Raw genomic sequence first — 15,549 nt, 5'->3', positions numbered from 1 at the left:
AGCCATGAAGGCTAGTGACGAATGGTTTGTTTTGCAGGCCACTGAAATGCCTAGGCAGCAGATCCAGAAGGAATACGATGGTCTAGTGAGAAGCTCAGAGCAGCTTCTGGGCTCACTGCAGAAAAAGAAGCAACAGGAAGAAGAGCAAGAAAGGCTGCGGCGCATCCAGGAGGAAATGGAAAGAGAACGGAAGAGGCGTGAGGAAGAGGAGCAACGTCGGAAGAAGGAAGAGGACGAAAGGCGACTGTGAGTGTCCAATGCAATTGCCAGTTCTAGGGCCAAGGCCAACAGAAATACAGGCATGGACAACCGTCCAAAGTGAACTTTCAGTCTTAGAAAATTATCCTACAGAGATCCAGGCTGGGGAAACCTTTTCAGCCATGTTCCCTCATGGGAAACTTGTTCAGGGGCTTCATGCCAGTGGTGTACGAAGCCAAAGGCAAAAGTGGTCAGAGGAACAGTAGGCGATATTCCAGACATGAAAAGCCAGAGGTTATTGCACATGCCCCCCCCACCCTCTCCCTCCAGAAAATGAAAGAGCTGACCAGCCAAAATCACTCAATGGGGGTGGGCAGTGTGGCCTGGGTCAAGCCCAAGGGCCAGATAGATACATCCTTGTTTTAACCATAGATAGAAGACTAAATCCCAAGGAAACTGTATTCTTAAGAGACTGTCTCTTGAGTGTCTCTCCCCCCCCCCCAATAATCCTCTCGATGTAAACTTGTTTGCTTTCTTGTGGGAGAAAACAACGACGTAACGGTAAAGTGAGAGGAAGGGACAGAACAGTTCCTGAATGTTCATTTTCTTGGAGTGTCAATTTTGTTTTTCTAGAAAGTATGAGATTGAAGCAAAGAGAAAACAGGAAGAGGAGGAGAGGAAAAAAAGGGAAGAAGAAGAAAGACGAATTCAGGTGGGACAGTTGCACTACTGGCACTTTCTTTGTCTCACAGTCATGCCCTCACTCCCCAAAGTTTCCACAACGGACTGAATGGAACCTGCTCAAATTTAATACTAAAGCAAGTGTTCTGAGACACAATTTGTTGAAGCTGGAGTGTGTGTGTGCATAGAACAATTAGGTGGTGGCGGCAAAAGGGCAGGTGAGATACAGGAAGTGGCCTCACAGAGTAACAGGTAAGACTTCCAACTTCCTTAAGGATATTGCTACAGGGAGTGATTAAATGTTCATGTTAAAATAGGTACCACCAAGCTAGATTTAAGACAGTCGTGAGCTTCAGCCCTTAGATTTGGTTCTGTGCTTTAAATCCACTACTAACATTAATATAATTTGGAGCACCGGAGGAGAAGGAGATTACGCTGCCTCAAAGAGAAAAGTACCTGCTAGGAGGAATGTGTCAGTTTTGAGCGTGGAGGTTTAATGAGAGGGCTATTGCTACTCACAGATATGACAGAATAATGAAACCATGATTTAAATGTCAGTTTTGTTAAAAAGATTCCTTACAAAGTAACACTCATTTGCGGAAGCTTTTGGCTGCTCTTTAATGGAATCATAATGATAACGTATATTACTTGATAGCTGAGTTCTGCACTCTTTTGTTATATAGACCAGTTTTCTTTTTCATAATGTGACTTTGTATTAATCTCTTAAACTAAATTAAGAGAAGCAAAAGATCGCTGTTGGTATCATACCCATTATTTCAAGATAATCTTGGCCCACTTTGTGTTTAAATAACTCCTGGCTGGGATGTATTTAAAGGATGTGTAGCATATATGAAGCTTTGCCGATCTGCCAGTTCTGGAAATTTTTTATAGAGTTGTGTACCTAAGCTCCATTTAAGAAAAGTCATCTACCGAAGGTACTTTACCTGTTTTTGGATCCTTTGTTCCCTGTTATAAACAAGGACACTACTTTTTCTGTATTTTTTACTGGTTCTGTAACTGACTAGGTTACTGGAAAGATGTCTAATTAAGTAGTTCCATGCTTCTTGCAGTAGCTAATTCTCTAGTCTGTTTATAATCTCTGTCTACACATTTTAAGAGCTGAAGACAGAGAACCAGCTTTGTATCAGTGATCTAACAGCAGGATCTTTCTTACTTTCACCTGGTGCCCTGGGTTACGTTTATTTTATTTATTATTCATATTTTACCTTTCCTCCAAGGAGCTCGTAGAGTAATGCCATTATTGAGTAGCATTTAAATAATGCAAATAAACAAGGGATTATAGATACAACAAAAAAGGCACCCTTTGTGCATTTCCAGGCTGAAGCATGCATTGCAACCAAACTGAGGGCATAATCAATTGCTGCTATTCAATCCTCATTCTTTCCTGTTATTCCCTTTCCTGGTAATGGCGCTTGCACAGGACTGGTTGGTCGGCCGGCCAAGTATGCTGGTAACTGTGCCTTGGTCTTGATAGACGTAAAGGGATGCCTTGTTCAGTTCAGTCTATGACCTTTCGGTGGATTTCCTTTCACTTGGCGATAGCAGCAGAGCAGCTGTTCCTTTCAGTGGGGCTTTTCCTTAGGCCACATTCAATCGGCTTTCCTTCTTGTGTCTGCTGCCACCGGGTAATCCAAAGTAGGGATCTGCATAGGGAAAGTCTCCATCGCAGAAATGAAGATTTACTCGATAATACCATAATTGGAATGAGAGCCCATACCAGTCTGTGGCGGTCATCCAGCCCACCGTTCTGGGAAGGCATTGCTGAATTAGGGAACGTCAAGCGGGCTGTTGGGAGTGTGTTGGTAGAGAGGTATTTTGGCACATGACAGCTGCTTGGGTCCTCGAGCTGTAGGAAACCTACATCATCAGTTACTCCACTTTCGGTAAGAGATGCATGGGTCATGTATTCCATGGAAGATTCTACTCATTTAAACTTTTTCAGGTAGGAAACGGTAGCATGGTCGCTAGGTTTCATTCACAAGTGGCCAATAAAAAAAGAAAGACATAATTGGAGTGAATTTTTGATATTTCCCTATAGAAGCAGCTCCCTAAACGCACCATTCTGGAATAACGCAATGCAAAAGAACACAGAAAAGCCAGTACATTACAAGTGCTTTGAGAAATGCATTTTGCAGTCCTCTCTCTCATGAACTCAGCCAAGCAGTCTCAACTACATAGCATTATTATTGTTTTAAAAAAGATAATGGGTAAAACTCTGCTATGTACAATTGCAGACAATTCTGCAGCTGTCTGGACCCATAATTTAGTTATGTAAACCACTTAAATGTCTTTTGCCTGAGAGGTCTATAGAATTTCTTCTAAAATTTGTTGATTTTCTGTGAGCTGTATTGCTTTTTCCCAACTCTGAAGATTTCTATCATGAAAACCTGGTTTCTAAATTAACATATGAAGGGCTTCCTGTACTGAACTTATACTTCTTTTCTCATCTCGATCCACACTGTTTGCAAGCTCTCCATGGGCTTACAGTAACCCATTGGAGCACAGGTGTTTTAGGTTGTATTTTGTAAACTCGACTGTGTGTTTCACCTAAGTGATCATTTTTCTACAGAAGCAGGCTGTATCGACTTGGGAAATGTTTCCCCATGTAACTTAATTTTACGTCACTCTCCAGGCTGAAGTTGAGGCACAGCTGGCACAAGAACGCGAAGAAGCGAACCAGCAGCAGGCGGTTCTGGAACAAGAGCGCAGAGACCATGAGCTGGCCATGAGAATTGCCCAGAGTGAGTCTGAACTCATCAATGATGAATCTCAGCTGGACCTCGGGTTGCGCAGGTATTGCACTTTGTTAGTTTTGCCCTTTAAAAAAGATATTGCCATTGAAAAGGTGTCTTTCCTAAATAGGAAGCTAACATTATTTCTTATTTTATTTTATGTACTGCATTTTAAACATTTGTATGCCCCCTTTAAGAATGAGCACTTTCTCCAAGAAGTGCCTATAAAAACAATCTACAATGCAATTAGGGACGTGGGTGGCACTGTGGTCTAAACCATTGAGCCTCTTGGGCTTGCCGATCAGAAGGTCAGCGGTTTGAATCCCCACAACGGGGTGAGCTCCCGTTGCTTGGTCCCAGCTCCTGCCAACCTAGCAGTTCAAAAGCACCCCCCCCAAAAAAGTGCAAATAGATAAATAGGTACCGCTCTGTCTGGAAGGTAAACAGTGTTTCTGTGCATTGCTCTGGTTTCGTTGTTCCGTTGCGTCAGAAGTCATGCTGGCCACATGACCCAGAAAAACTGTCTGCGGACAAACACCTTCTCCTTTGGCCTGTAAAGCAAGATGAGCACCTCAACCCCAGAGTCGTCTGCGACTGAACTTAACTGTCAAGGGTCCTTTGCCTTTACCTTTTACAATGCAAGTAGCATCACAAATACTGATAAACCTGGGAAGCCCCTTCTGAATAACACACACAGAGAGAGATTGAACTGAGCAGTAATAAAACAAACACCCAGCCCAAAACGAAAATGAGTGCCTTTAAAAGATTATCTTCATTCCAGGAACCCATGTGCTTGCTTGTTTGTGCTTAAACCATGGTTTAACTTAGCATTAAGCCAATTTAATAGCAGCATGCCATTTAAGTGCAGCATAAGTTCTACTGTGTGTGGTTTGTAACCCCAGACCAAAGAAACTTTACAAGAATTTACCAGCTATCCTTTCATTTCGGACACATATCCTCCTAGTGCTGTATAAATGAGTAAGAAGGCTCCAGTCAAATTTACTTTAGAACATATCCAAATATTAAACTTGCTTAGGTCTTCTGTCCTTCCTTTGCATCATATATATAGGCGAAATCCTTCTGTTAATTCTCACCACTAGGCTTAATATGGTGCTAGGGCTGGAGTATTGGCTCAGTACTGGGAAAGCCCAGGTTCAAATCCTAACACTGTTAGGAAACCCACCAGTTGACCTTGGGGGGATTGGCTGTCTCACCATGATCTACCTCAGAGGATCGTGGTGAGGATAAAATTGGATGGTGGAGAGACCAGATACACTCCCTTGAGCAATTTGGAGTAAGGGCTAGATAGAAAAACACTTAAGTGAAAAAACAACATTTGACGCCACCCCTGAGAAGCAGGTGCTGGTCCCTCTGGATAATAGCAGGCATTCATTTGCCCAAACAGGCTTTGTAATGTTGCAAAACTAACTTAGGAAAATGCTACACTAACCAAAATATCTTCTATTTGCAGACCCAATGGAACAAGATGTCAAATGACTGCGTATGACAATTTTTTTTTTATGGGGCATTCTGTAGAAATCTGTGGGCTTTTAAAAAAATTAATGATTTTCCACAGTGTAAGCCACCTTGCTAATGAATGTTCTTTTATTTCCATTTACCTCAGCATAGTTATAATTTGAGCATGAGTCCTGTTTGAGTGTAAGTCTTTCAGACTGCTTATATACAGGTGCAATTGGTTGTAATTTAAATGTCACCTATGTAAGTGTGGTTGTTTGATTCAATCAAAGTGTATATTTCTGATATCAGCTAAACAAAGATTAATTGTTGTTTTACTGATAAAACTCTGGATCGGTTTAGTGTAGCATAATTTTTAGGATAGACATCTGTCTGCTGATCCAGTATTAGATGTTATAAAACTACTGGAATTACTATGCTAGCACTTTTAAACATTATATTCCCTCTACCCTCATATATTCTTAATTCTTTTATAGGGAGCAAATGGCCACTGAAATGTCAGAAATTTTGTCTAGGTGGGTGTAACAGGTTGTCGGAAACAAATCAGTTCAATCGCCATATGAAATAATCATAATAAATCAAAATAAAGTACAATTCAGTTCTATTTGAATTACTTTGGGAAAATGAAGAAATAACTTCTAATCAAGATTCGTTCATTGCACCAATTTAGTACCAATTTGCACCCATCAGATTTCTTTTAAGAAATAATTTCACTGTTAGATTTATGAATTGCACGAAGAAGAATTACTTTTCATCAAAGTTCTTATCTAATATTATTGATGTACATAAATTGAAGAGATTTCTTGCCGCTTTAAAAAAACTTGCATTTCATGCATTTCCATATTGAGAATTGCCGCAGTAACTGCCTCTTAGCATGTGGCTTCTGAAAAGCTATTAAATCTTGAAATCCTGACAGATCTATTTTAAAGAACAGCAGGATCAAAATCTTACCTTGTTGCCAAATAGTACTACCTAAACCAATTACAGACATGTGGCATATATTCAATAATGTTCTTATTGTACTGTTGTACAGAGAATGTTAGAATGCACTCCTCCTTTCTAGTAAAAAGGACTCCGTGTGTTATTGAGCTGCAAATTAAACGTTGTCCATTCTCACCTCCAGGCCAGATGCAGCATGAAACATTAAAAAATAAAAAAAATAAAAGTAATGCTTTGAGAAAATTAAATAAGCAAATGTTGGATGTTAAGCTCTTTGCATATGACCGTTTTGTATATCAAACTGCATTCTTATTGTCCCAGTAATTGATTTGCCAGAACATCCCATTTTTATTGTATATACTGGCCAAAATCCAAACAACAGTTTGGCTAGTTTGTTTTGCATGGGAATAGAAAGAGAGGGTCCTGTGGATATGAACAGCTGCATGCCACATGGAAATGAATGTATGAAAGTAAAAAGAATTGCAGAGGAACTTTGTGGCATTGGAATGATGATTGGGAACCAACTCCTTTAAGGTGGTTACTTTTGGTGGTGGTGGGATGTGTGTTTGTGTACGTGTACATGTGTGTGTGTACACACACCACACACACACAGAGTGTTCAAAGAGGAGAGTTGGAGACAGAAAAAAACATTGGTTTAGCACAGGGGTCAGCAAACTTACCGTGCCTCGGGATGGTGTCTCCAGCGCCGATCGCCTGGAGGGCGGGGGAACGCGTGCCCATACCCATGCGCACACACTATTTCTGGCGCACTTCTGGGTTGGAGGAGCACTGGAAATAGCTTGTGCACATGTGCATGGGCCTCCTCCTACCCAGATGTGCACCAGAAATAACGCTTGCACATGCAACTCCAACCCGGAAGTGGGCAGCCGTGCAGCGCAGCACCGGTAAGAGTGGGCAGTGGCAGCGGTCGCCACGGGCCGGATAAACGAGTCCCTCGGGCCTTATCCGGCCTGCGGGCCTTTGTTTGGGGACCCCTGGTTTAGCGCACGCTTTGGACTTGCCAGAAATAATTATTTGGGTCTTAATTCATTTGTATTCATATTTAACACTTCAGCTGCCAAGATGATTGTTACGCATATCCCTTTCCTTTAGTTTTACTTTATTGACAGTTACTTACTTCAGTGCATCTGTACATTGGTGTGCTGAGTGCGTCTGTGGCAGGAGTGGGAACCTTCTGTTCTGTGGGCCTCCCCATTTGGCCTACAAGGCTGTTTTGACCAAACCGTGTCATCTGTATCCAATTCCCCACCCCTAACTATCAACTTCTGAAAACTCAGGCCAAAGGTAATAAACCTGTAATACACACATGAAGTTGTATTCCACCTCTCTTTAAAAATAAATAAAAAATTTCCAGGAATTCTGGAGACTGTGTGCACACTTCCCCACATTGAAGAGAGTGCAGGAGTTCCTGGCCACATGAATCTCTATTTTCATATTGGGTGTTACAGAATCTGAGCCTCTGGAATAGGGTGCTTGCCTTTAGCAAGTTTATGTATGAATGACATGCTTGCTCATGTGACAAATGAGGTTGCAATGTCAAAATGAATAACTTAAATGAGCATGTGTATTTGACAGATTATCCATTACATTGGGCTGTTTCACAAGTTGCACAGCAGTAAACCCTGGTTTGTCCGAAAGGGCACAATGGGAATGGAGACACTACCAATCACATCTTACTGACAGTTATGAATCACAGGTTTGTTGTGTCCACATAACTGTGATCTTAGCAGAACCATCAAAGAAAAGCTAAGCTACTCAATTGGATTACCATTCTTAAAGATTACTTGTTTAACCAGAGATCTTTTGGCCTAGTTCTGCTGATCTAAACTATCTGAGGGATACTTAGGCCTACGGGTGGTGCAGCTAAATAAAGAAAATCCTCAGGATTTGTCACATTAATTGTTCAAGAGGCTTAGTCATTATATTGAGGAAATTAGATTTAACAACCACTGTTTTTGTGTCTAACAGGAAGTGTGCCAGCGGTTTAAAACATAACCTTTACATTTCATTGTGCCGTTACAATGCACAATTTTATGCACTTGCATTTTGTGTATATATAGTTATAAGGGCAATGAGAGTCTCTAAAATGTATTTGAGTTTCAGGCTGTTTAAATAGCGAATGGGGAATTAATTTGTCATTTAAGATATACTTTTATGGCATGCACTAATGTAATGGCTGCAATAAAAGGCTATTGATTTCTCAGCTGTGCAAAAGGCCACTCGCCACGTTTGAGATTGTGTTAAACAGTAAGGAACAGAGCACATTGTTAATATTTTAATAATAAAAATTGAGTTCTTGTTGGTAAGGATAGTTGGATCAATATGACTGGCATTCTTGAGTTCTCTTGATAATAAACTTGCAGAATCTTGTCTAGTCCTAACAACATTTTAACTTCTCTTTTTTTAAAGCTGCACTTTAATATCACATTAGACACTGCTTGTAACATAATAAGGCACTCTTAACTAAATTCTCAGATGCTCATAGACATATTTTTAAGGGTAATGGATCTAAGTGGCAGAAAAGAGTAAAAACTGATATTGAAGATTTAAGGAGAATTGAACCAGTTTTACCCAGAACCTTATTTATTTATTCTAAAGCATTTCTAAACATATTAATGTTTAAGATCTCTAAGCAGTACATAAAAATCTATAATAGAAAACAGTATAATAACTGCAGTGATAAAAGTACACCTGTCCTTTATAGGGCATCCTCCCTGAACCTTGGGTTTTCAGATGTTGTTATAACTACAGGACCCTTCATTCCCACCCCAAAGTGACAAATGGTTAGGAATGATGGGAATTGTATCTCTGCAGTACCTAGAGCCTCAGCGTTGAGGCCATTGTAGCAGCTACTACAGAATGAGTTTAGAGAGAAATGTGGGAGTGAAGCAAGACTGTTGGCTAGTTTTCCTTTCACTCAAAGAATGACAATGTTAGAGAACTGTATACTTCTGTGTTATGCAGCAAGAGTGTTTGCTGTGCGGCCATTTGGCTCCATGATGGTTTTGTCTGCCATCTTCAATTTTCTGATGGTCTTCTTAAGCAGCTCTTGTTATAACATAGAACACTGTCCCTGAGTCATATGGAGCAATGGAGCAATGAGGCAGTTCAGACAAACTGTTGCTGCTGCTACTCCCTCTCCCAACAGAAAACAGTTCCTGAGAAAAGCTTGGGAGGGGAAGACCATAGAAGTTGGTGGAAACATTGCTAGCAGGAGCTGCTTCTGCTTTATCAATGGCATCTCAAAGTTAGGAGCACACAGGGAATATAGGCAGGGTTGAAAAGGTGAATATCAAGAATTAGTAGGCTGAGTAGGAGAGGGGAAAGTAGGATGAAAAGGAAAGCTTGAAGGGGGGGGGGTGAAATCCCAGGTCTGAGGTGAGAGATAAGGCACTGTAGGCTTCTGTAGGGCAAAGAGGAGATTTATTAGCAATAGAATAGGCTGCTCAGTTTTGAGGAATGATGTGTGTGCACACATGTGTCCTGTGGGCCAAGGGTGCGGCTATTTCATGTGCTGCTGCTCTGAAGCTTGAAGGATATTTAGCTATTCTTGGTAGACAGACAATCGTCCAGGTATTCAAGAGGTAAACATGCTTCCTTTGATTGGTTGTTTTCCTGTTTGTGGCCGCTTCTTGCAGATCCTTTCTCCCTGTTTAGAAGCTTTTGGAATTCTCAAAGATGATGTTTAACTTTGGATGGATTTTTATATAGAACGACAGGATGGAAAATGAAATAAATGACCAGAAAGGAGAATAGAGATCCTCAGTCTCTGTTTTGATCAATATGTCTGTTTGACAAAGCTATGAAGCCATGCAAAGACTGCCTCTCCCCATATGAACCTACCTGGATCCTTCGATCATAATCTGAGGCCTTTCTTTGTGTGCCTCCTTGAGAAGTCCAGAGGGTGGCAACATGAGAACAGGCCTTTTCTGTGGTGGCTCCCTGTTGTGGAATGATCTCCCCAGGGAGGCTCACCTGGCCCCTTCATTACATAGCCTTAGGTGCCAAGCAAAAATGTTTCTCTTCAACCAGCTGATTAACATTCTATGGCTTTTTACATGTGTTTGTGATATGGAGAGTTACTGGTTTGTTTTCGTTTATTATGTATTTTGTATTCTCATTTTGTATTTTTCTGATGCAAAGCACCTCGGCATACAAATTTAATTAATAATAGTAATGCAAGAGATCTGACTCTTTGAATTATAGGTAAGGTAAAGGTAAAGGTACCCCTGCCCGTATGGGCCAGTCGTGTCCGACTCTAGGGTTGTGTGCCCATGTCACTCAAGAGGCCGGGGGCCAGCGCTGTCCGGAGACACCTCCGGGTCACGTGGCCAGCGTGACAAAGCTGCATCTGGTGAGCCAGCGCAGCACACGGAAACGCCGTTTACCTTCCCGCCGGTCAGCGGTCCCTATCTATCTACTTGCACCCGGGGGTGCTTTCGAACTGCTAGGTTGGCAGGCGCTGGGACCGAGCAACGGGAGCGCACCCCGCCGCGGGGATTCGAACCGCCGACCTTTCGATCGGCAAGTCCTAGGCACTGAGGTTTTACCCACAGCGCCACCCGTGTCCCGCTTGAATTATAGGTACATCCTGTCAAATGTGAAGGGTGATGTACGTGTGTACAGTATTCGGCATATGCCTCCTCCTCATCGTTATTAATCACTTTGTAACAGCTGTATGGGACGCGGGTGGGGCTGTGGGTTAAACCACAGAGCCTAGAGCTTGCCGATCAGAAGGTTGATGGTTCGAATCCCTGCGACGGGGTGAGCTCCCATTGCTCGGTCCCTGCTCCAAAGTGCAAGTAGATAAATAGGTACCGCTCTGGCGGGAAGGTAAACGGCGTTTCCGTGCGCTGCTCTGGTTCACCAGAAGCGGCGTAGTCATGCTGACCACATGACCCGGAAGCTGTACGCCGGCTCCCTCAGCCAGTAAAGCGAGATGAGCGCCGCAACCCCAGAGTCGGCCACGACTGGACCTAATGGTCAGGGGTCCCTTTACCTTTACCTTTAACAGCTGTATTCGGAACCGCTTCACACTTCTTAAAAGCAACACATGCCCAATTATGCTTGCTTTGTCGCTGTACATATGTAGTTTGTACACAGGCAAGCATGCCTGACTATGGACAGTAACAGAAAATGGGAGTCAAATGAGAATCGATCACTATTCCTACAAAAGGAACCACATAAAACACTATTCAAGTTAAAGAGCTTTGCTATGTCCTTGGTCTTGTCGTGAAAGTATTCCAAGAGGGGCAAATGGTGGCATCTTCTTGTCAAAGAATAAGAGAAAGACAACTTGGAATGCTTTTCACTTCTTAAGAAGTACAGAAAAAGTTTCCCTCTGATTAAAAAAAACCTTCCCTCCAAAGTGCTGGGGGCATTGCCAGTGCTTTATTTCTAGAGAAAGATGTGGCAGAACTCACCACGAACACCTCCTTCGTTCTCTTATAATGGCAATGGCGTCCACTGAGCTGAAAAGAAAGCCCTGTGCGTTACCATTCGGTGCAGTTGTCCTTTTGTTTGCCTTATAGCTGTATGGTTCCCTATTTTTACAATATTCTCGTCTCCTGTTTTCCTGACCTCACTTCCTTGTTGTTGCGAATATTGCAATAACTTCTTAATGAAAATGTTTCAGGGGACCCACAGTGCAAGCCACCAAAGCTGCAGCTGGCACTAAGAAACATGACCTTAGCAAGTGGAAGTATGCTGAGCTACGTGATACCATCAATACCTCTTGTGGTAAGTAGGTGCCCATTTGGGGGAGAAGAAGCCTGTTGGCTGGTAGGAGCACTTTTGCTTATTTTTTCCTGGCAAAACTCTTAAGCAACTGTGTGAACAATTAGGTCTGTGGTAGAAATCTAATAATAGTGGATCGCTTGTTTCTTGCTGTGTGTGTTTCAGGCATTTCCTGGTCAACACTTGGTGTGAGGCAGTCTGTCCCCTGCATATCAAAGTGGAAAGGGTTCTTAACTGCATGTCACAGATGGCTCGGGGGTCAGATAATTCCATGCCCTCCAACATTTCTCCGATGAAAAGAGGGACATCCTAACAAAAAGCGGGACATCCCGGGATCAAATCAGAAACCAGGACGGCTTCTGTAAATCTGGAACTGTCCCTGGAAAATAGGGATACTTGGAGGGTCTGCTCTCATCCTTCCTAATGCCATTGGCAATGTTGTGTTGAGGCAGAGACCAAATAATACCCCCCCCCCCACACACACATAATGAGGGAGGCAATAATTGGGAGAAATTCAGGTATTATCAGTCTGAGTTCAAAGAACCAGGAATAGAAGGATTAAGAGATTCAACTGTGTACGCACAAGAGTTTGTGTAATGTGCATAATAGTGGTATCTATAGCGGTTATCAAAAACCTGTTGCACAAGCAGAACATCTTTGAATTTTTGTTTCCCTTTCATTGTACCACAGTTGAGTGCAAGATGTAAAACAGCCCTTCCTTGGGCGGAAGATTCTTTCTGCATGCAGAAGGTTAACTTTAGATCTGATAAAATGTGAGATTGTAAAGCTTGAATACTTTTTTGAAACACTGTTTTCGGTGGGTTTCTTTTCGTTTTGTTTTTATGTCGTTTTTCTGCTGTCACGTATTTAAAAATGGCTAAACCGTGAAAAAGAAAGAAAAAGAAAAAAGTTATTCCCCAATTTTCTCTCTCTCTTCCACAGCTTGATAAGTTTACACTGTGAGAAGTAATGTTATAACTTGCTCCAAAATAATTTTGGTTGTTTGGCTCTGTCAACACAATTCATAAGCATATTTGTTTATTGCTTTTCCTCACTTATTCCACCCCTGCTGTGTTTTGTCTGAGACAGATATTGAACTGCTGGCAGCTTGCAGAGAAGAGTTTCACAGGCGGCTAAAGGTTTATCATGCTTGGAAGTCCAAGAATAAGAAGCGCAATACAGAAACAGAACAGCGTGCACCCAAATCAGTGACCGACTATGGTGAGGGGAAATCCTTTTTTACCCTAAAAATGCTGGGAGAGAGAGCTAAGAAGATAGGGAGTACCTGAATGAGGTTCCTGGAAAAGTTAATAGTTACCTTAGAATAAAGTAAGAACTTTAATTGCCCCTCAGAATATTTTAAAAGGTAGCTTAAGGTAAAGGTAAAGGGACCCCTGACCATTAGGTCCAGTCGTGACCGACTCTGGGGTTGCAGCGCTCATCTTGCTTTATTGGCCGAGGGAGCCGGCGTACAGCTTCCGGGTCATGTGGCTGGCATGACTAAGTTGCTTCTGGCAAACCAGAGCAGCGCACGGAAACGCCATTTACCTTCCCGCCAGAGTGGTACCTATTTATCTACTTGCACTTTGACGTACTTTCGAACTGCTAGGTGGGCAGGAGCTGGGACCGAGCAACGGGTGCTCACCCCGACGCGGGGATTCGAACTGCCGACCTTCTGATCGGCAAGTTCTAGGCTCTGTGGTTTAACCCACAGTGCCACCCGCGTCCCTTAAAAGGTAGCTTATGTCCTACTAATTTGATCCATGGGATCTAGAGCAGTATGTGCTACGAATGGAAAGCCAATGTGTTCCAGAAATAGGCTTGCAGGATCAAGAGCTCTGGATGTTCTGGGAAACTGGCTGTGTTGGCGGGAAGGCAAATGAAGCCAGGTAGCCAGAAAACTATCCCGTTTGTCTTCTGGAGTAAAAATATAATTCATGAGCAAAGCAAAACCATCAGAAATATATTTGTTTAAAGGGGTTTTACTATTTTATTAACTGGTGTCATCTATAACAGTTAATACTATATCCTGGCTGATTTGCCATTATCTTTACCTGAATAAAGATTTCAGTTTGCCTTGCCAAATGGAGCTAGTTCTTGTTTGATGCTCAGGACAGATGAGAGAGAGAGAGTCCAAAGACTTCATATAATGCATTCAATTTTGTTACCAAATAGTAAACCACATTGGCTCTGTTTTTCCAGGTACAGCTTTAACATAAATGTCCTTGGAGACTCTGGTTTGAAGTGTAATTTTGCTTGGGTCCAGTTTATTTCCAAATAACCCAGTTCTTAGCAAGACTTGTTTTCCACAAGTTTGAAATGCCTTTCAGATATTTTGGCTACTTTTTTATAAGTTAGATTTAGAGTTAATAAATACAACAACCACTGTAATTGTAACATATAGGAGATTGATATTTATTTGTTTAATTCACACCCCACCCATGCTGGGAGATACATTGATATCCCAGTTGTTTTAAGTGATAACTAAAACTAAAAGAACACCTCTCTTGTTCTGTTTCTTCAGGGATGCTTTCTTTGGCTGTCAGTCCATGCAGCCTTCAGAGGAAATGTCCTAGTGTTAAGAACTTCTGTAGTCATCATGTGATGAGCGTGCCTCTGTGAACTGCGCCTTTGTTTTGTTCAGAGAATAATTTCTGAGTAGAACAGCATCTGTGTCTATCCTGGCACGGATGGTTCAAATTACTTCCCTCTATCTCATAGGGCTAAAAGCTTGAGTCTTCCTCTTCCCCTCTGCTGCATGCCCCCAAAATCTGCTCTGGTGGTTCCCTTTACCCTCTGAAGCATTGGGTGTAGCCCACAGTGTAGTGTGTCAGTTTTTGGACAAAAGGGTCTTACAGAAGGGACTGGACCAGATTTATTGGCTTCTGAGAAGTAGATGTATGGGAACGGGACTCTCCTGCTAGCACACCTGAATGGGAAAAGCCTGAGTGAGCCTGAGTCTCTAGGTTACTGGAGTGGGGTACCCGCCAATATTATCACAGGATAGCTAGACAGTTGAGTGATTACCAGAATCTGTTTCTTGCATTTTTGGGTACCTTTTCCTGTTACTTTGGGTGGCATTGTACACGTCATAGTTATGGTATACTGTTTGCTTTAACATTCCCTGTGTCTTGAATTGGTTGGGCTCCAATCCGCTCTACCTGCAAACAAGATAGGAAACAAGCTAAGGCCCTGCGCTGTTCCCCTTTTAACCAGGAAGGGAGAATCGTATATTGTCCATATTAGCTATTTCTCAGGGACAGGGTGGTGGGGATGTGTGCTGCCACACACCCGGCCTCCAAGCAGCCATGTTGTGCCCACCAGAAATGGGAAGGTAAAGGCTGTGGGGAGATGGACACAGTGCAGTCATAGATATGGAGCCAAAACAGGGATGCCCACCACTATGCCTGCACTGGCATCCTGATGGTTTTGCCCGCTCTCCCTCCTGGTGAGCACAACAATCCAGCTGCCAGGAGCCCCTCTTTCCAGTTTTGTTGCCATCCCATTCAGTGGTTACACGTGGCTAATGGCACGTTCCACTGAATTACTGAAAGAGTGCCTTTTCAGATTGCTCGGATCAAAAAGTTTTATGGTTTCTTCAGTGTCCAATGTTTGTTTGCAGATTTTGCACCATTTTTGACCAACTCAAGTAAGTGAGGGAATTGGTTTATTTCAGCTAACTTTGCACATAGGAAAAAACATAGGCTCCGACTTACTAACCCTAACGAAATACTGTGTTTTGCTA

At 42.4% G+C, this 15,549-nt stretch overlaps 1 protein-coding gene across 6 annotated transcripts in view; it reads left to right on the top strand.

Moving 5' to 3' along the window:
- Positions 1–15,549, top strand: part of MYO6 (myosin VI) — a 105,238-nt gene that overhangs the window by 81,294 nt on the left and 8,395 nt on the right. For 2 of the 6 annotated variants that reach the window (XM_028722810.2, XM_028722811.2), the window contains exons 26-33: positions 38–246; positions 832–910; positions 3,533–3,693; positions 5,104–5,133; positions 5,585–5,623; positions 11,704–11,807; positions 12,894–13,025; positions 15,427–15,453. In XM_028722810.2, the coding sequence (XP_028578643.1) occupies positions 38–246; positions 832–910; positions 3,533–3,693; positions 5,104–5,133; positions 5,585–5,623; positions 11,704–11,807; positions 12,894–13,025; positions 15,427–15,453 (781 nt within the window). The remainder of the gene's footprint in view (positions 1–37; positions 247–831; positions 911–3,532; positions 3,694–5,103; positions 5,134–5,584; positions 5,624–11,703; positions 11,808–12,893; positions 13,026–15,426; positions 15,454–15,549) is intronic. The other 4 variants (XM_028722813.2, XM_028722812.2, XM_028722814.2 and 1 more) reach the window with 4 other exon arrangements.

The sequence above is a fragment of the Podarcis muralis genome, chromosome 3, assembly GCF_964188315.1.
Source record: "Podarcis muralis chromosome 3, rPodMur119.hap1.1, whole genome shotgun sequence".
Lineage (NCBI taxonomy): Eukaryota > Metazoa > Chordata > Lepidosauria > Squamata > Lacertidae > Podarcis > Podarcis muralis.
The sequence above is the reverse complement of the archived record's forward strand: the minus strand, read 5'-3'. Positions and strand labels throughout refer to the sequence as shown.